General features: G+C 45.7%; 1 protein-coding gene across 1 annotated transcript in view; it reads right to left on the bottom strand.

Moving 5' to 3' along the window:
• Positions 1-604: 604 nt before the first annotated feature.
• LOC115317377 overlaps positions 605-22,318 on the bottom strand; it is a 35,658-nt gene continuing 13,944 nt past the window's right edge. Inside the window, exons 2-5 of the mRNA XM_029976994.2 lie at positions 21,959-22,029; positions 20,646-20,723; positions 5,063-5,104; positions 605-739 (exon numbers count right to left, since the gene is read on the bottom strand). Of these exons, the coding sequence (XP_029832854.2) occupies positions 644-739; positions 5,063-5,104; positions 20,646-20,723; positions 21,959-22,029 (287 nt within the window). The 3' untranslated portion in view covers positions 605-643. The remainder of the gene's footprint in view (positions 740-5,062; positions 5,105-20,645; positions 20,724-21,958; positions 22,030-22,318) is intronic.

The raw sequence follows: 22,318 nt of genomic DNA, 5'->3' as shown, positions 1-22,318 counted from the left end.
TATACAAATGCGCATCCCAAAATCATAAATCCGGACTAATGGCGTGTTATGTTTACGGTCTGAAACGGAGCCGTTACATGAGATGGGAGGGTTTAATATAAAGGTGCGTTAAAAAATTAAATAACGCATGGAGACCGGTAGAGCGGCATTGTACACGCTCACACGACACAACTCATTGTTACGAACAAAAAGTATGCAAGCTAACTGGTTAAGAAACATCATAATCAAACAGAAATGGGGAAAATGCAATAGCTGGTAACAGGAGAAGAAATATCAAACACTGTTTTGCTTTGTTCAATATTTTGGTTTTGTCTCGAGATTTAATTATCCCGTTTGTTTTAAGTGGGAATACCTCAAATGAAGATTGCACTGAATAGCGTAGTCTCGTTCGAAACATTGTTGGAGAAATTAAACCCTCTTATTAACCCTATCTGTCAGTCATTAGCTCATTCGAATTATAACATAGCTGCGACAGTTTATGTTTGATTTTATTTCATTTTCACTCAGAAGCGTTTCCGTCTTCTTTTCACTTGTGATGATCGCAAGATTTTACTCTTCCGGGAAGTTTCCCCTCAATCGTGGGCTACGTTACACTCCCAGATCAGAATGAAGAGAAAAGCGTATCGCGGAAGCGGTGCATTTTTTACTTGATCAAGTTTGGTATTTCGCATTCAGATTTCGTTGTGTGCCTTATTCGGCACAGTGTTGAGGTATCGTGTACCATTGCTTTGTCGTTCTCCTGTAAAAAAAAAAAAAAAAAAAAGGAATTAATATCACGACTACATTTGCGTGTTTTTTTGTTTTTCAAAAAGAATAATCAGTAAAGGGCTGGGAGGTGGCCACAGAACTCAATAAGATGATTTGCAAAAATAAAATAAAACACTATCAATTAAGACATTCGTACAGACTACTTTTAATTATAGCCGTATTGTGGTAGGCTCTACAAACTTCCCGTGCGTCTTCCGTGTGGACTGAATCTCCCTCTCCCCCGTAGTCGGCGCCTAAGCTGAAATAGATTGTACAGACGACCCCAATGGCATTTATTGTTTTGAAGATATTAGGCTTAGGTTGGGATCACCTCATATCGAAATTTCATTTTTTTTTCTCTTCAGTATCTTTTGACACAGGTAACGTCATGTTTTCAAACTTTCGCATTCTATCCCAACCGCTAGCGTCACATTCTCAAGAAGTTTTAGCTTTCTGCAATGCAGAGATGACCTTGTAATGATATTAAAGTAATTAAACTATTTTTTTTTGTAATGAGTAATGTAATTAATTACTTTTACAGGCTGATAATTTAGTACCGTAATGAATTACTTCCAGGCAGTAACTTCGAAAAATTACTCATTGCTTTTGAAATTACTTTTTTCTCAAAGGGGAAAGTTCGTTGGCGAACTTTTAAGAAAGTAAGAGAGAAATTATTTTGCGTAGTGAAATTTCGTGAAAGAGACATTAGAGCAAATAAGCGACGGAAATTGGAGCGCAAGGCCTCGCACCAAGCACTCGCCAGACGCACAACGGCAGACTGGAAAGGTGGAAAAAATAGGTGGAAAAACATCGGTGAAAGGCCACGGCTCACGAACTCCAGGCAAGACACATTCACGGCGTCACGCCATCACGACGATAGTCTGCTTCGTTGATCCCTAAGCAGACAGTGCAGTGGAAGCTGCCGACTCACCAGAACCAATAAACCGCCTTCGTTTGATCACCTGACCCGTCCCTTTCTCTGCACGTGGTATGAACGGAAGTGTGGTTACGTGGCAAAAGATAGACGTGTGACTGTTCCAACGACCAAGTAGCTTCCATTGCACTGTAAGCTTAGAGATGAACGGCTTGTAGGCTACAAGGCGAAGGGAATATCACCAGCAACGTCAACACACTTAAAAAACTGAGAGAACAGGACAAACAGATCCCCAGCCTTGTTGTTATTTTGTCAGGCAAGGTTAAACAGTAAGCGTCGACAATTCTGAACAACAAACGATCGGAGTAAATAGTCTATTCCAAATGCCTGGTCAAGGCCCGAGAACGTTTCGTGCGTATCCATGGCCTTGTTAAGTAGGGTGCATTTTGTAGTCGGAAAAGACGGGTACCGAGAAAAGCAGATGCCGCTCGCCATATGGCTCACTGCCTTTTTTTTTTTTTTGTTTGTTTGTTCGGGGATAAGCGTACGAGCAGATATTGCCACCCGTTTGTTGGGAAAATGCACAATTTAAGAAGCTAGTGCCATCCCTTTCCTCAACTGGCGACGCTTTTGCCAAGCAAATATCTAGCCCTCTTGTGTTACAACGTGCGATAATTTGGGCTCTTCGGGTGTTCGGGAGCAAAACTCCTTGAGAGGAAAGACCGGGAATACGTCGACTAGTGCTTTTGGGAGAATAGGATTAGATGCGCCCGAGCAGAAGGGAAACGTTTCACGTGACAACTCCTTGTAAGAACAAGCTCCCATGGCTCGACTTAACATACTGACACGGGCTATGACTTCTTATAAATCAGGAAGAAGGGAAACAAGGAAACATATCACCCTTTAACTAAGGCCCTTGCCTGTTGAATGAACAACGAAACCGCTAAGTCGACTGTCTTTGAGTCACGTCTAGAGAAGAAGCTATTCATTATGTTTAACATTTATTTCGTGTGCGCCAGCAAAACGACCGCTCAGTATGGCTTACATTCAGGCGCATAAGGCTCTTGCGGTGTAAAAAGGTCGATCTGAGTTTTGGTACATATATAGTGTGAATAAAATGAGCACGAATTACTGCTTGAAGTTATTGAAAAGTAATGTTAAAGTGATTTCATTACTTTTGGAAAGTAATTGTATTGTGATTTCCGCAGAACTTTTTGTCTGCTTAAATTCGTAATGCAATTTAATTAAATTTTTGCAGTTCTCCGGGAAGTAGTAACGAAATTTATTAACTTCTTGAAAGTAGTTTTGCCATCTCTGCTGCGATGCATAGTTTATTTACCCGGGCCGAAATACATGGTTTTCGTTTCTCGGGAACTCCTTCAATATGTATATGCAAATGTATGTGTATACTTATGTGTATGTATATGCTTCACCTTCTTACGTCATTCTCAGTGTCACAACACTCCATTTATAAGTCAAAATATATTTGAACAAAACGTTTCTCCAGCCTCGTCCTATGCCGCAATTCCACCCCTTTTTTTGGATCCCAGTTGTCGGCTTAACAAGGGTTCAGCGGGAAAGCAGACGCACGGACATAAAGTAAAGTCCTGCCTTGCTGCCAACCGGGAGCAACAACAGGGTGACCAGGATTTCAGGGAACGAGAAAGTGATATTTAATTAAACTTGGTCTGGCATACAAGTACGGAAACAAACAATCGGAAACTGCCCATGTATATATATAGCCCGAATCCGTATCTGGAGGTTGGGCGAAGCGATTGAAGTGGATCATTTATACGCATTGGATATGTTCCTTTGCGCATTAGTGGAATCACTGATAGGGCGAGAACTGCAGGGAGGTTTTTCATTTGTCCCACCTTCAGCGCGAGTTTCTATTGGCGATTTTCAACGCGTGTTTTTCACGTGAAACGTAGATTGTCGCTTCAGGGGGAGTCTAGAAACTTGTGAAGCCGAAAAGTGAAGCCGCCGATTAACTCAATAATGATTGGCTGAGCCAGGCGACGCTGTCATACCCCCTAGCTTGACGCTGATTGGCTGGTTCAGGTATGACGTCACGTGCGAGGCCACGCTCACTCGACACTGATTGACTGGTGATTGCGTAATCACTCACGCGCCACCGCCAGTCCGCTAGACGGCAGTTGGATGTCGTCGGAGAAACATTCGCGGCTATAGAGGGTTGGAAGGGCGGCAGGGGTCTAAAACCCGGGTTAGGGCCGGCATCTCTATTCAAGAAATTGCAATCGAGTTTACATGCCCCGCGTTAAATTGACGCTGGCAAGGTATTTGTGCTCGCCAAGGTTTTTGTTTGTACATGACATAGGAGGGCCAAACTACCCAGAACAGGATTTTCCGCTCGAAATTCGTTTTCTTTTCACCCGAAAACAGCCGATCAAGAACTGGACGGTTTGAGTCGCTGTCACTTTCCTCTTCGTGTTCACGTGCCGTTTTCTATGATTTAGACACAACCACCAAATATATAATCAACGTCGTGGGTCATCGAAGGCACACACTCAGTATTAAAAATAGAAACGAAATATGATAACAATTTTTTTTGTGGATTCTAAGAATCCGTAAATACGTTGATTGAAGAAAAAAAAAAGTTGCACAGCCACGTGACTTCCGCCAACTCTCTCCTCCTCTATATTTCTTTTTCCTCCCCCGTCCAGTTTCGGTTTGGGCTTCAAACAGTTTCGTTTCTTTACTTTATTAAAAATATGCGTGACGCTGTAGCAAAATATTGACTGGGTAGCCTTCTGACATGATAATGAATCGAATGGAGAAGACTAAAACAGAGAATTTTGGGGGTGTCAGTGTCCCTTCAAGACAGTCGCTAAACTAACCGATGAAGAGTGACGTGAGCGTGAATGTCAATCCCAAAGGAATTGGACTGAAACCATACGGTTCACGTGCAACACAATTGCACAGGAATTTGCTATGCGCTTTTTTTTTTTTACCTAGTTCCACGGCTTCGACTTTTCACCGCCAGACGCTGTTAATATCTGATTAACTCAGGAAGGCTGGAGAGCAAACCTGCCGCCACAGCTTTCTGTTCTAGCCCCTAAGGTGCCGTCGACTTTGCTAGAGTTGCCAATAGCTTCGATACCGCTGCGGTGTCTTGTGAGCGAGAGTGCACGCGTTGCCAAAGCCTTAGGAAGGGCAACACGCGCGTGCTGGAGTCTCGGAATTAAAAAGAGACGCCCTGCACTTCTCATTCTAATAGTCAGCTTCTCTTATTTTGTCGATTTATCCAAAGATGCGTTGTGGGCGTGAACTCCATTGGTGTGCTCACAAAGCACGTTCTTATATTTTGCGACAAGTGGTGTGACTGAGTTGTAGTTTAGAAATGAGGCAGCTACTAGTAAAGATGCTAGGTGGTAGTTTTTTTCGTGCTAAATGTTCCGACGAGAATGTTTGAGAACATACCGTATAGTTGACCATGAAGTCCGGGTTTGTCCCCTTTTTCCCCTGGAATGACAAAAAAAAAATAAAACAAGTATAAATTGCAAGTTGCATGAATTTTGAGGTCACCCACTTGAGTATTTGACAAGGCCGAACCAGTGATCATTCACAGAAATACTCCTAGTTAGCTTTAAACGGATACTGAATCGAAACTTAAAATATACGGAAAACATCTAGAGATAAGTCAAATGGGATAAGATAAACCGGTAATTGATAATCGCATAGTCATATTTTAAGCGGATGGCTATATTTTTCGTTCTGAATGCCTGGATTTTGGCGAACGCTTCAAAATCAGCGTCGAAGAGCGCGATGCATCTCGGGAGATCCGGTCAATCCTGCCGGTCTTGACGTCATCATGCCTGGGAGGGCCAAGCGTACCTTAGTTATGCGTCTTGCCACTTGGAGGCGTCAACGTGTTACAATCTCGCTTAGTTGGAATACCTGAGGGCTGTACCATATCGCGGAGCCGGCGGAACGGCGGAGCAGCTTCGAGTGTTCCGAGTCGCCGACAAAGGCGACGAGAGGGTTGGGTATGATGACAATAATAAGGACGAAGACGTCGCCACGCCGCTCATCACCAGTGGCCATGATGGCCGAGAAGCGATTCGTACTAGAGTCGTGTTTGTACGATTCGTCTGCCTTGTCTTCGTCGTCCGCAACAAGTAACAGAGCTTATTCACGAAACGATCTTACAGCAAAACCTAAGAAGATATTTGAATTCAAAAAGGGAAACTATTGCAAGTTTTCCGTACGCTACGATGAAATTCTACGACCATGCCTACGAGAGCTACGAAGCTTCACGCACTTTTTGTGATTAAATCTACATCGCCGGCAACATTGCTCATTTACGTCGTCGTGATTACCAACGTGCATTTCACGTGCTCTCTGTGCGCGTCCCAGCGAGAGAAGAGAAAAAAAGGTACTTGAAATTGAACGCCGCGGCGGAAACAAACGCTAGAACCACAAATACCTGAAAAAGCTACAACGATTTCACCAACCAAGCCACCACCAAATACTATTTAGGAACGCTAGGCTTAGCAAAACACTTCGAGGACCCGGGACCCGGGACACGACCGACCGACTGGCTTGATGAATGGAATACGCCCACGCGACCTTTGTGAGCCTTTCTCGTATGAATAGTTTGAACCCTATTTTGGGGTAAAGCCAGTCCTTCCGCTCGTCGTACCTAGCCAGCAGTGGCCAATCGATGCTGACGTGACGCTCTGCCAAGAGTCACGTCAGCATCGAGTCGATTGTCTAGAGATCGCTAGAGGCCCGACGGTTCATAAAATTGGTTGTAAAAGATCGTCCTAGAAGTGGTTACCATGAACGCGGTGCAGTGCGGTTCCGCTCCCAGTGCGAACAGGTATTTACGTGGATCTTGCTGACACTCTTTTATTTCAAACGTATCTTCCTTGACGTTGGCTGTCTCCCGCATCCCCGAAACTACGAAAAACGCCGCAGCGATTTGTCTACGTACTCGCCGCTTTGCAGAGCCGTAAGGGTCGTTTCCATTTAGCAACGATGGTAGTTGTGTTAACTTCTTAGCGATCGAGTTCGCTATCCAGTTGCGGTCGACCAAGGCGGCTATCCCGCGTCATCAGGAAAGTTGGGCATTCGGGCTTCTTTAAATAGACATTTCGTAGCGTGAATATTACATCGCACGTACACAATCCCCAAACCACCCCAAACACGTGTTGCCGAAACGACCACCCGATACTATGAACGGTGGCCAACTCTGTTGTTACATTTTTCACCAAAGCGCTTCGGTACTACGTTCAGGCCTAAGTAATATTGTCACGAAGGAACAGGCAAAGAAACAAAGAATAACAGAGGAAACTAAATGTTTAATAGGGCGAACTTGTGCCCAAAACGAAAAGGAAGAAGATAACAACAGAGCGTCGCGGGCGTCGAAGTCGGCGAGAGAGCAGGATCGAACACTGGGGCGAGACTGACTCCGGCGTGCCACGCGGCGCCCCTGAGCGTAGAAGTTTCGGCGTGCAGAACATTCTAACCTCGAATTAGCAACACAGTTCTCGAATTTACCAGAACAGTCAACAAAAATGCGCACCCGCGGCCAGGAATCGAACCTTGGCTTTTTGCGAGGAAGGCACGCGCGATAACGGTTAGGCCACGAGCGCGCTGCCAACTTAGTCAGCTGCGCTCGTGGCAATATCTGCAAGTGAGCGTACTTCCCGTTGTGGCGCTGCTCTTACGAACATGTTGTCGCCATTACATTCTATGGAAGCTTCACAGATATCCACGAGGTGGTTTTTGGTTATCATTTTATTCAGTTTAAAATAAGTTTTCTCGGGTTATCCGACGGAATATTGGTATCGGTGAATTCCTATTTTAACCCTCCTCATGTTCAAGCAAAGAGATAGGCTTTAGAATTTGGTTTCCGTACCCCTTTAAGAGATGGTTGGCAAGCAAAACCAACATATAATTAATTAAAATATTACAGAGCACGACTCAAAACTTTTTAGAGCGCAGCTTTTAGGCGCCCGTTTCCGGCTTGCGCGGCGTCGCCGTCGCCGTCGGCATTGGCTTCGGCGTCGGCGTAACCGCGAGGTCACGTGACCCCCATGACGTCACGGGATTGACGTGACCCCCCCCCCCCCCCTTGAGGTCACGTGGCCTCATGGGGGTCACGTGGCCCCCGTGGCGGAGTAGCAGGCAGGATGAGGAGGTGAGGAGGAGGGAGAAAAGGTACACTCTAAGAAAAAATGGAGGAAAAAGGTAGCAACGGCGCGTCTTCCTTCCTTCTACTGACGCGCCCCCAAGCGGACACGAGACGAAGGGAGGAACGAGACGTTTTTCTCCTTCTCCAGGCAGACGGGAGAAAGCTTTCGCCCTCCCCACTCACCTTCTTTCGGTTTCGTTTTTTGAGCATGGCGCGCATGTTGTTTAATAAATGCTGTTGAGTTGATTGAGCGTCAGCGGCAGCGAAGGCCGCGTGTATTTCCGCCTTCTAGTCTAAACGTGCAGAACATTTCGGTTGCATTGACGTTTTTACCACTAATTTTATCAAACGAGCAAACGAAGCCTCTAGAAACAGCGAAGTTTCCAGCAGTGCCAGCAGTGCTACGTACACTGGGTAAGATGGCCGTCTCTGGATTGCGGGTCCCACGCGGAACTACAGTAGCGGAACTACGCGGAACTGTGTCGACGTTTTTGACGTTATGGAAATCGCAGGAACTGCGTCCAAGGCAAGCAGGTTTTCCTGCCGGCTGCCTAGGTGCCCGCCGTGCCGAGTTCGGTTCTGTTTTTCCGTGCCGAGTGCCAACCGGCGTTCGACGTGGTTCTGTATTTCTGCGTGTCAGCAACATAGCAGCAACGTCGTGATGGCGGTGTTGTGCGTAGTGAACAGAATACTGGAATTATCGCCGATGTGACCGTGTGTTCGCGTATCAGTGGTGTAACAACAAGATGAGATGACGTAAACTGTCGGGCATTGATGCCGCTGGTCGGGCCGTGATCGGAGGGGGCGGGGTGTCGAAGGTTGACATTCCGCTTTACATTAAAGAGTTTAAGACCACTTGAGGAATTAGGTGCAGTCGATCGACGTGCGGATAGTCATGCTGTAACGCTGGTCTGAACGGTAAGCTCCTATCGTACAGTGGCCAGTGTGACTGTCGGTCCCCGAGAGCGATTGCGCTTAGGGAAAAGACTGAAAAGTACGAAATTATGACGGAAAGTACGTATATCTACAGTGGAATTTTAGCATTAAAAAAAAAAGAACAGGTGAAATCGAAAAAAAAGCTATCCTTTATTTTGCTGTTTAATTAGACTACGGTTCCTGGAGAAACTGCCCTCCAAGTGGCGAGCTGGGATGAGCGCAAGACGTTTTCGAGCTCACCACGGCGTAGCTCCATACACTTAACACCTGCCGCAAGTCGTGACTTTGATTGCTCTGAAGTTGATCGAAAAGCGATTTTTCTGCCCGTGAAGCATCGCTTCCAGCCGAGTGAATATCCGCTTACAGAAATTAATTCAAGACGGCAATTGCAGCCGTGCGCGAACAGCACGAATAGAAAAACAAGCACTTCAATAGAAATACTGGCCGCGAAGTGCCATGCGGGAAAACAAACTCATGGCTTGGAACAGCATTGGAGCGGCTTGATTTATTGGCTTTCAAATAATTACGGCATGATCTAGCGTTTTCTTTTTAATAAGAGGTTCATCCCCTCAGCCATTATAATTACTCTCAGATGTATGACATTGCTGGAAAGAAATCAACATGATGGGAATATTTTTTATTGATAGGGAGTCACCGAGAAATTCCGTACGTTCAAAACGATCAGTATAAAAGACGGAAACGCAGAGCTCGAGCATGTGTATGCGCTCAGTATGTTCAGCTGATGCTTGTAGTACGCGTAATGTGTCTACATGTGTGTATAATAGAGGATCCTGAAGCGCAATGGTGGCGTGAGAAAATAAAAATATTTTTTGTAGAACATGAATTGGACGGTACCTAGAGCCACCTACCCTAGCTACTTGCGATTACTCTGCTTGGCCCTGCCATCTGGTGGCAAGCGATTTAGCCTCCTTTTACTGTACGCGGGTACGCCATAATTTCGTGTTACCGTGCTGAAATGAGCCAAGAGGCTGCTTCGGATTTGCTTTTTTTGAGAGCGGCTTTTGGTTTTGCGGGCGAATGGTTTACCACTCCTCCGTGATGTGCGGATGACGCAACGGTTGACGAAGGAATTGTGGCTCGAGGAATAGCAAAAATAAGACATAAAGTGCGCGAACTGGGTGCCGGTTGTCTCCGTTTAACATCGCAGTGCTGACGATGAGAAGACGGAGTGGCTGCATGCTTTCGAAACGTAAGTTCCTTTACCTGCAGGGGGAAGCCGGCTTCGGAAATAAATACAGTTCGCGGAAAGCTCGTGTTACGCTCTTATTTGCTGCTCCTCTCGCTCCGCGCAAGAGACCTAGTGTTCTCGCTAAGCCTTATTGAGCGCGACTTGCTCGATTCGTGGCCGCCATATTGAGATCCAGGTGACGGAGGAACTTTTGCTCCCCAGCTTTAGGGACGAAAGTTTCTCCCTTTCTGAAGGAACATATGTGTCAAGAGCGTTCCTCCATTTAGGGAGGACTATACTAACCCTTTTTTCTAAGAGTGTATACCCTCCCCTCAGTACCCTTCCATACTCATCCTCAAGAGGAGAGGAAGACGAAGTGCCTCACCTGAAGAACGCTGAATCTTATGCCCCCGAAAAAACTTCGTAAATGCCCGGTCCTGATCTTAGGATCAACTCCGAATTGATAGCATGGTCAAGCCCCGTCTTCGGCACCCCTGGAATCCATTTCTTCAAGGCTCCGGACCTCGGAAAATTCGTAAAAGGTATTGTAAGCCCCTTGCAGCCGGTGCCACCACCCTAAGCCTCGCGAGGAATACGGCAGCCACGCCGACGACTCACCCACAGCTGCGATAAAAGCTCGCACCGCACCGCATAACATCAGCGCCGTTATCGCCGCCACTATGTATGTCACCGATTCTGCTGCCATCGCCTCGTTACCTCAAAGCATGGAAACCTCCGAAGGCACGACTTTGCAGAAAACAGTTACATTGGCGCCTCGACAAACCACCGCTCCGACTATCATAATGAAAACCACCGACAATTTTAACCTTTCTACTATCCCACTGATTGTGATTAGTAATCAGATATGTACGACTTCCCAACTCACAAAACAGGAACGGGTGGACACCTACATAACGCTTCGGGCCCCGCAAAACTTGATAGCCATCGACATCTACCGCCCTACGGCTGCGGAAATGACCATGGCTTTCCAGCACATTGCAATTCAAGATAAACTTCATCTGCTATCAACATACATAGGTAACGACCCCAAGAACGCCCGGGCAGTCATCCATGGCATTCTTCTGGACGTCACCGATGCTACCATCAAAGAGCAACTCTACATCCAGGGCCGACGGATCATCAACTTCCGGCGTCTTGGCACGACGTACACCCTTCTCCTCACGGTGGAAGGCCCTACCATCCCGAGGTACGCCGTCTTTTCCTCGGCGTCTACAAGCTTTACCCTCCGAAACCTTTGAACAAGCTATGTCTTTACTGCTTGAGCCTGCATTATCGCTCAGATGTATGCCCAAACTGAACTGAATGTGTGTACTGTGCCTGTGCCAACTGCGGCCAAAAGTTTCCGCCCAACCAGATCCCGTCCGAGACCCCCACGAGTGTGACACCAAGTGCATAAACTGTCAGGGTGAACACGCTGTCACAGACCCTCAATGCCTTCGCAGAACAGGAGCTAACAATAACGCGGGGCGAAGAGCTGAACCACGCCGACTACAGCCACTACGGTCACCCCCACAGCGTGACTCATTAACAAACTGGCCGGACCTGCCCATAAACAATCGCTACGCACTGCTGACACCTCACCATTGAAGCAGAAGCAGAAGTCGGAGCGTCAGTCGCAATCGCAGCCACAGCAGGGCCAGCACCAAGCAAGACAGGCATCCCCCCAAAAAAAGGATACCACCACCCTTAAAACCTAAAGTTACGTTCGCCGAAGCCATAAATCGATCATGGGAAAAACCAGCCGCCCAGGGGGCGCCGCCCAGGTGGCAACAACTCTCAAGAGTCAGTAACGGAAACCCCAATATTTGGAGCTTTGCGGAAGGAATGGCCGCCCCTGCCGGTCATCGAACCCCATTCGTCGCAGTCAACAGCGACAGATCCTGTGTGTGGTCCGGCTCTCCCTCCTATTAACCCAATACCCACCCCCTTCCACCCTTCTTCTCTTCTCGACTCTGAAACTTTCACCTCCCACCTTAAACAGATAATCCAGCAAACGGTAGAGCAGACTCTTTAATACATAATCAGGGAGCAGCTTACACACGTCATAAGCACAACACTTGCCCTTTACACACAACATTTTGAGGCACTTCGAAGTCACATACAGGCCCTAGAAGAGAAGGCGCAACCACACAAACGCCCTGCGAGACATCCCGTAGAACACCAGAATTGCATCTAACCCTACACAGGCGACACCACCTCCACACACAACAATACCACAGACACTCATAATCTGGCAATGGAAGTGCAGAGGCCTGCGTCGAAAGAGGGAGCACTTGCTGCGCACACGTGATTCTCACGGCAATTCAGCCCGATGTCATCGTTCTCCAGAAAACTAGGGGAATTTTCCCAAAACATGGCTACAACCACTTTGTGGAACCAAGCATCAGTCAAAAGCAAAGAGGCACAATCGTACCCAACATCCCAACCATGACAATCACATACGGGAGAAAATCCATTCCAACCATCCAAATAGAGACGGCTCACATCAATACCCACACCGCCAAGCACGTTGCTACGCGGTCAGACATCGGTCAGCACACGCTCGATATTGTCAACTGTTACTAAACTCCAAATCAACAAGACTGCACCGTGGCACAACTCAGATCTATACAAGCCAGGCCCAGCAGGCAGCGTTCCACACTTCTTTTGGGGGACTTCAACAGCCACCACGTCGCATGGGTATATGCTCAAACAACTTCACTTGGTCGCAAATTAGACAACCTCACAAGCAATCAACACTTCACGCTACTGAACGATACTACCCAAGCTACCAAGAATCGGCACGGCACAAGAACAAGATACAATACCCGATCTCACGTGGATCAGAAGCCATCTCCCGGCGTGAGAAAATACCCAATATTCTCTGGGAAGTGACTATCATATCCTGCAGATCCAAATACAACTGCGTAAGAAACGCGGATCTTCGATTGCCGACTACAACCGGACAAAAATCGTGAACTGGCCCAAAGCCCGCAGGTAACTTGAGGACTGTAATGATCCCGTCGACGACCCGGAGGAATGGACCCGACTTATCCACACTATTATCCAGAAGCACACGAAGACGATAAGCAATACTGAAGACCACCCCCATGTCGACAACTCTCTTCTGGCCCTTTGGACTAAACGACGATGTTTAATCCAACGTTGGAAAAAGAAGAAGCATAACCAAAACATACAGCAAAGAATATACGAGATTACACAAGAAAGTCAACAATACGCAGAGCACTTAGCAATGCAATATTGGAACCAATTATGCGACGAAATGAACGGGCGACTGCACACCGCAAGGGTGTGGCAAATGTTTCGAGCGTTGCATGGCCAACCGAAACCACGACACGCCCTGCAACGCTACCAGCTACAAACAGGCTGTACGATGAAAGATATGATCAAGGAGATCCGGGACATCTTCTATCCAGCTTTTGACCCAGAACCCATCGACATTCCAGCTGCGAATACTTCACAAAACACGGGGATAAACTCCTCATTTACCAAAGGGGAACTTTAAATGGCCCTACAGCTGCTACGGCGCAACGGTGCCCCGGGACCTGACGAAATCACATGTGGCATCCTACGCAATCTACCGGACAGCCACCAAACAGAACTTCTAACGATCATCAACCGAGATATGGGAGACTGGCCAAATACCGCTTGCATGGAAGGAAGCGCATGTAACCATGTTACCCAAGCCGGGAAAAACGCTCAACAACCCAGGGAACTTACCCCCCATCACCATGATGTCATGCGTAGGCAAAGTCATGGAGAAAATGGACCTCACAAGACTAGAATGGCATCTCGAGAACATATATCAACTGGCTCACACTCTCGTAGGCTTTCGGAAACATGTCAGTACCCAGGACGTGGCCCTGGTGATACACGAAGAAGTCTATGCTACACCCAGCGCAGTACAACTCCGAACCATAGTAGGAGTAGATATCAAAAACGCCTTCGACAACCTCCTTCACAACGCCACCTTACAAAATCTGGCAGAAACTAACCCCAGATCGTGAATGCTTCATTACATCAAGAATTTTCTCACTGACAGAACTATCCGCGTTCTGGGGCCGGACGGTCAACCATCCGATGCGTTTTCAGTACATCGAGGGACACTCCAGGATGCGGTACTCTCGACGACGTTCTTTAATCTCGCCATGAAGAACCTTCCTTACAAGCTCAATCAGGTCTCAAACCTTCACCATACCATATATGCGGACGACATCACTCTCTGGTGTACCAAAGGAAGCGCCGGAGAGCAAGAATCGACCGTGCAAGAGGGCCTCGACATCATTTCAGCATATGCACAAAGTATTGGCCTACATTGCTCTACGGAAAAATCTGAATGCGTTGTAGTTCTCAACTCCAACCACCAGATGGCTGAATCCACCAGAAACTTCATTAGGCTACATCTTGACGGCCTTCACATCCCACGTATACGTGTCATGAAAATTCTAGGTTTTTATTGGCAACAAGATGGAGGTAGTACAGAATGGATGAAGCGCACTACGCAGCAGGTACACCAGGTCGTACATATGATAAACAGGATTACTAAGCGCAAGACGGGCCTTAAGAACACAAAATCCACAAAGTCATGGAGGCCACCATTTATTCGAGAATCATGTACGCATACCCCGACATTCGCCTCAACAAAACGCAGCAGAACAAACTCGATGCCACGGTGCGGAGATGCCAGCGAGTAGAGCTCGGAGTCCCACCGTATGCCAAAAACACAGATATAAAAGCAGCCGCGATGCACAACACGCTAGAAGAAAAGACTAACACCCATAAGAAAGCTCAACACCATCGATTAACAACGTCTACTCAAGGCAGGGCCATTCTACGAGATCTGGGATATGACATTGAGCACCTACCAGACATCCCGCCAGCACCACCGCCGTGGGATTCTATTCCTAACATTAAGGTTTTACCTGTTCCCAAGTATATTAATGTGGACTGTCACCCAGGCAGAAGAAAGGCACGTGCTCACCGTCTAGCCGCACCTGACAACGACACCTACTATGTGGACACCGCACATACTCCAGAGGAGATTACCACAGCTGTTGTGGGATCGAGGAACGAGACTATCCGCAGTCACGCAGCAGTACCTTCTGCCACGGCCGCTGGATCCTCTTCCCGCGCGTAAGAGAAGATTCAGCGGCCATGCTTCTGCTATCGCCGCCGTGATTCAGTCCATTACAGGTGCCGTTTTCCTACGTACACACAACACTGACACCATCACAATACGCACAGGTTGTCAGGGAGCGCTACGAGCTTTCACACAAAATATACTCCCAGATCACACTCGCACAAAACTTACTAAATACATGCACAAACACCCTACGCTTCAGGCCCTCCCCGAGTGGATCCCGGGTCACCAGGGGATAGAGGGCAATGAACGAGCTCATGCTCTAGCTCGCGAGCATTTAACACCGAGCAACCCCACTAGGTGGCCAGAAACCTACTGTCCCAGAGAGGCCAGAGCCGAACACCAGAAATATCTCCGCGCACGGCTCAAGGAATCCAAAGTTAATCGGCTTCTTCTTTCTTCCACATCCCACACACACACACTAGAGAGGACGCAGCTCTAATCCGTCAGGCACAGACACTTACGCTACCCAACGACGCCATACAGCACCACATTGAAAACAGGTCGGGCAAACCGGCGTGTCAGGTATTCGGCGGTACCCCAACGCCTTTCACACTTACTGGGAATGTCCTACAGCCCTCTCTTCCCCCCACATTGTTACCCGATCTCATATCCCACCTTCGATCCCCTATTCCTGGGAGAGCTGGACCGTTCCACCCAGGGAACTCCGCCCGACCCTGTGGCCATTGCTGGTGGCTCACATCAAGCACATCAGGGGATCCTGTCAACCGGACCCAGCACCACAGCCAGGGGTCCAACCGGGCTCCTTACGTAGCGACGACTCGGACTAAAAGTTGTTTTAAAATAAAGTATTTCTCTCCCTCTCTCTCTGCTCAGGAGCTGTGCTCTAATTCGGCGTTACAGGGAGTTGTAAACGGCTTTCGTTTTTTAAAGCTATATGCGGTTAGCTGAAAAGGCCAGGTATAATTTGGTCCTTGCGGAAAATAAAAACTAAATCTCAGGCATGTTCCCCACTTCGGAATGTCCTTTTTTCAGAATAGTTGTAAGCCATATGTTGTGTGTTGTTTTTGCGATAACGAAATACGTGATTTCTAACTGTTATCACGCCGGTGGAAAGCGGGCTTCGTAATGCTGCCACCGTGGCTGGTCGTTTTCAATGCAGAACTCATGTATAGCCTCACTTAGTCGATTACATCTTACTGATGCTCCAATTAGCTAGTTTGCAAAATAGTTCTAGCTATTCGTTGAATGACTAGAACTCCGTGGTACCTACGTGCAACAGAGGAATTTGCTTCTTTAGCTTACCTTCGACAAAATGCGATGAAAGGTTTTGACTTTGACCCCTCTCTTAGTACAAAGATTGGGCGAAAAACTTAAGGCCTTCTGTATTTTCAATTGTTCATGTCCTTACAAACAACTGTGATTTTTTTTTTTTGTTTTTTTTAAGCTGTCGAGTCAGCAGTAAATTAAATGTCAACAGCTTTTCATGAAACTTTCGATAGCTTTTCAGTTGACTTTTTTGTGGACATTGAACTAATTTTTAGATAAATTTAACACATTTCCTGTCCCCTTCATGTTTGCTTTAATTATTCGCTTTTATTTGAAAGTCCATATTTCCCGGAAAAAATGCTTTGCATCTATGCCTTTTTGTCACAACATTGCTATTTTTTGGCTGACTACCGCTCTACTCTGGATTGTGAGCTACAGCATAATAATGTAAAAAAAAAAAAAAAAACATTTTGTCACCACGCTTGTCGTACCAATTTTTACACGTAATGTGCACCGAACGCAGTTATCCAGTACGCAGAAGCAAAAAACACAAACGCCTTTAAACACCCACAAAGGCTTGGGTGACATTCCCTTGACCAGCTAACAGGGAATCAGAGAAAAGGAAGTAATCGGAGTCAGGAAGTCAACACGTTTTAAATAAGAAATAAAAAAATTGTTTCTATAAGCGTGCGTAGAAGCACGACATTGAGCGACAGTTGCGATAGCTGCAACATTCTGGAGGCCAACAATTTCTAGGGTTTTAGAGAACAGCTCTTATACGCCCGTTTCTGCGTTGAGCGGCGTCGGCGTCGCCGTCGGCGTAACCGAGCTAAATATAGCGGCAAAACTGACATCACGTGACCTCAACACCAATTAAATTTCCCACTAAGTTTAGCGGGGAAATTCAGTTTCTCCGCTTGATTTAGCGGGAAACTTATGTCGCGTGACCTCAACACCAGTTCGATTCGCCGCTAACTTATGCTAGGAAATTCAGTTTTTCCGTTAGATTTAGCGGAAAAATTGACGTCACGTGACCTGAACACTAATTAAATTTTCCCGCTAAATTTAGCGGGGAATCGAATTGAAGTTGAGGTAACGTGACGTCAATTTTCCCGCGTAATCCATGGCGGAGAAACTGAATTTGTTTGACGGGACTCCAAGTCATGTGAGGTCATTTTCCCCGCTAAATTTAGCGGGTAAATTGAATTGTAGGAGGAGGGGAGGGGAAGAGATGGAGGAGGAGGAGGGAGGAAGGAGGAGGGGCATACCCTTTTATCCTCCTCCTGAAGAGGTGCGTATAATTTCGCATTACAGATGTTTGTAAACGTCTCATTTTTTTATCAACAAGGTTTTGAATCAGGCTATAACCTACTTTACGGGACGTTATCATATTTGAATATTCAAACTTTCTTCTTGAATGAAGGTCTGAACGTTGTCTTAAAACTATAGTCGATTGATCTGTTCACGTAAGATATCATACACGCGAGTTCAGTTGACGTTTTTGTTGTTGTTCATATTTTTATATTGTGCTCCTCAATCCGTGACAGAAGCGTGATTAAAACATATTCGAAAAACTAATTTCGAGAACAACGAAGGCAGGCCAGTTTTGTATCTTTTTGTTTTTGTAAAATTTAATGGCACGTGATACTCACACCAAATATCCAAAGCCTCAAAATGTTCTGCAAGTAATAACTCATGGCGATCATATATCCTTTAATGATTAAAGAATTGTTAAGATTATGTATCACTAGTCAAGAATGCAAGCACTTGTCTATTTTGACGTTCTGACCCTACACTTGTTAGTTGCTATTTCATAATACTGTAAAGCTACAACATTGAAAATGTTTTTGTATGTGCTTGATCAAAGTATATATCATCACAAAGATTTTTCAAAATGCGGAAGAATTGTACAGCGCTTCTAACATGTTCCAAAGTGAAAAGATCGAAAAATTCAACTTGGCATAAAAAAAAAAAAAAAAAAACGCTTTGCATTCTTTATATGTTTTCTTTTCTTCCTTTCTTTTTTTAAAAGTCGCTGGGTCTTTCACGTTATCCATAAGACGACTTGAAGGCGAAAGACCAAGCGCCTATGTAAACATCACAGCGAACCTCCGAAGACAGCGCGCTCTCTGACGACAGAGTTTTGAAACACTCATGGCGTGCTTCTTTTCGTCGTTTTCGTGTCGTCGACGTGTTTTCGCTCAAGGACTCTGAAGGTCGACTGTACGATGAGACACTCAAGGCCTTCGCCTTGATATCTCCTATATTGACAAGATCATGCACGCAAAATAGGCCACGCTCAATTACAACCGGCTAGAAGATAAAAAAAAAAAAAAAAAAAAAAACATGTTTTCTTTAATGATTTAGGACGTTGCGATCTGCCGCAGTTTGAGTTCGACCAGGTTCGATATTACACCAAAGCTGTATATGACTCACAAGTGGGATTTCTAAAATTTCATCGTGTTGTCGTCCTCAAAAAAAAAAAAAAAAAAAGCCTTCAGGCGATTGAGTCGAAAAGTGCATATCACGGATACAACATACAGCACAGCACTCGTTTTAATAAAAACATGCACAAAACAAGTATCCGAACCACATAATTGATGACAAGGCGCTTCTGATAAGAATGGGAAGCACGTTGCGCTCACCGCATAGGCTTCGCGGTAAATATTACTATGAGCTTTCGTATTAAGTATTAAGTATACGAGCGAATGTAAGCCCTGCGCTTTTGTGCTAGCGTGGCGTGTTCCACACGGCGCGTGCGCAGAGCCCAAACCGCGGCCTGAAATTGGCGCATCGCGACTTCGCGCATGCGTAGCGTGGAGGAGGCAACGCCAACGCTAACGCACAGCGCTTGCGTTTTCTCGTACACGGAATACTAGAACTCACCACTGTTTCGCAAGCTTCCGCAGCGACGGCAGCTGGCGATGTGGGGAGGGACGTCCCTAGCCTTTCATACATAAAAAAGTTTTGGCACAGAGCATTTACTTTTCTTTCGTCAATCATTCGGTATTGACCCTTTTGTTGTTTACAAACATGAACTGCATCCTGCGTCCCAAGCGACTTCTGGTCGCTCTGTCTTTGCAAGCCTGTCGAGCTTGCTTACGTCACCAGTTCTAGAAAATATAAATGCTACATGTACATTGGCGTTGCAGATTTCACGAGGGCCCTTGGCTGGGCAATTTAACGACTTGGAGGAGGCAAGTTAGTTTACAGGAATATTCGAAAATTTTGAACAGAGCTCGCGCTCCTTCGTTCTTCTGGCGTTCACCTCGAGAACTGGTGGTTAAACGTTTCATCGACATTTCAAGCACCGGTGTTAGGGTGAGCTCTGTTCATTCTTTATTATGAACCTGAAATTCTCTGGGACGTCAAAGACTGGAGCACCGCCTGGTGGCGCTTGCCATGGAAAGGTTCTACAGTGCAGCAGGCAATCGTTGCAGGCGATACTAGAACTTCGCTGGCCAACCACCTCCACATCATGGACTGGAGCTCCGACTTTTTTTTTTTAACTTCTACGCCAAGTTCGGCAAAGGTTCGACAAAATGTCGAATTTGTGCGCATGCCAAAAACTAACGACGAGCTGGCGGAGAAGAGCTGCAATCATCGTGTTCGTGGTTCACATTAACAAACTAACTATTTCTGTATTTTGCTGAAGCATTGCATGCTCACCCTTGCCTTAGCCACCTTGTAGGTGGCTGTCAGTACTACCAAATAAATAAATAAATAAATAAATAAACTAAATCATTAAACATGTATGCGGTCGCTTTTATATTGTGAAAAAGATGAGACAAACTGCGGTAAATGTTTTTCTTTTTTTTACATTTGAGAAGTGTGTGCACAAGTCGTGCAACACTCTTGAAAAGTTCGTAAAAAATTGCCAGAAGTTCGAAGATTCGCCCAACCCGTGGAACCTCAAAGTTCGACGTCGAACCTCAGGTTCGCCAAACGTTCGCGACATCTCTAATAATGACTAGTTTTCTATTTGTGCCTAAATTCATATATTATACATGTGCCACAAGAAATATATGAGCAGCACCTGACTCCAGACAATGCATCAGTTTGAAGCATCACCTGCATGAGTGCGCCGCGTACCTGTGGCGGGCTTGTGCCTCGTGCTTGTTCCAGAAGGGTCGCTGCGCAGGAATCGCGAGCTGAAACAACTCTTTAGCGCGAAGTGACGAAACGAAAACCTCTCCGATTGCGTTCTCCTCACATATTAGTATATCTCAGTTCTGATGTGCTAGCCTCTGTCTTCCGTAACATAAAAAAAGAAAAGCCAATGAACAGCGAATAACACTAAAAAGGTCACCGGAAAAAAAAAGAAGCGATAAGCAAATTAGCGGCTTACTGCTTCGCAAATGTCATTCAAGAGGTCGGATTCATTTTTGCTTGATTTTTCCATGTACTTATTCCAATCCTCTGTCAGCTGTAAAAAACAAATAGTTTTTATATTGAAATATTACAATACGGTTGCTATATATATATATTTTGCACAAATTGAACAACAGGAAAGCCAAATCCGTTTTCTTTCCATTTCACAAATTTTTCAATCGTAGTGAACGCCAGAATAGCCCACAATGATTTTCTGGTGATTTTGATATAAAAGGCTTATCGATAACTTTTCCATAGACCAAACCAGTTCTTATTACCTTTCTTTTCACTTCAGAGGTTTCATGCATACATACCCTCAATATTAATAAAAACGGTTCTTTTATGCGAAAAAATTAAAAAAAGTGTAATAGACCCTTCTTAGAGTGCCTTCATGCACACGCGCGCTTTTGCTTGAGTGGTGACATCTCAGCCATTTTTCTGCCCAATCGTTTTTTTATGCATCTTGAAGTGTGCGCAATCCGGTGTCACTCGGCACGAGCGCGTAGTTTTGTCTAATGCATGGACGCCATTTTACCGCCCAAGTTACGCACCGAGTGCGCGAGAGCGTCACACGCTGGCACATTCAGGGCAACAATGGATGTCTTCACCCTGAGACAGACAGGCATTTGGGCACCCTAACCCTTCCCGAAATTCAGTGCCATATGGTGGCTATAAGGGCAGTTTAACTTTTGCCGTACTAATGGCGGCAATTAAAATGTAGTCTGCCATATTTTATCGGGCACCGTCACTTTGGCAAGTCAATAGAAAACAACAGTGTGCGCTTCACTGTACGTTTCCTTCTCGATATCTTTTAGTGACGATAGAAGCGAAGATGCAACCAGTCAGAACGAAGCGTCAACCTACGTACACGGCTTGATAAAGTTCTACAAATAAATGGGCTTTGGAGCACCTTGATGCTACCAACAGATTGACTGGACCCGAGCTAGAAATGAACACTTACGCAGAGCGTGCTTTCAGTTCCTGCTTCGTATCGTGCTAACGTCCCGAATGTATAAGCCTCGAATTATCTGCAGAGGAGCATCTTCAACTTCTTCCTTCATCAGTAAACAGAAGGCCGCCATTAGTATAGCACATATGCCGTTTTCAGATGATGATGATAGTGATCAGAGTGGCCAGACTGAATTTCAGAAAGGGTATATTATTAAATTATTTGAAAAGTGTCTTTTCATTTTTTATTTAACAAATTTTAAGAGTTTTCGTACGTTCATGTGGTTGCCGACTATTTTACTGAATTGATGAATGATTGCTAAGGCATTTTATTAAACTTACGTTTTGCGGGAGATGCAGTAACGTGCAGTGCAGCGAGGGTAATGCAAAATCTGATTTATTGTCCTTCAGGCCTTAGGGATAAAACAAACAAAAATTAAGAAACAAATTGGCAGCAATTGTTGTCTACAAAATTGTTTAAGGAGCAATCGTTTGAATTTGTCGGAGGCACTTTCCACAGTCGTTTGGCGCGGAGTGTATAACATAACGTTTATTGAATAACTTAACGGGATCTGGCGTAACGTGACACCACAATTTGACACCCTGAAAAAGCACCACGTGACCTTACGTCTCGGAGTCAAGTCAGGGTGTCACGTAACGTCAAATGGTGTCAAAGTAAAAGTTGTAACTATTTTGGCATAA

Source organism: Ixodes scapularis, unplaced genomic scaffold, assembly GCF_016920785.2.
Source record: "Ixodes scapularis isolate PalLabHiFi unplaced genomic scaffold, ASM1692078v2 PGA_scaffold3__209_contigs__length_174095766, whole genome shotgun sequence".
NCBI classification, from domain to species: Eukaryota; Metazoa; Arthropoda; class Arachnida; order Ixodida; family Ixodidae; genus Ixodes; species Ixodes scapularis.
This window is presented reverse-complemented; position numbering and strand designations above follow the sequence as displayed.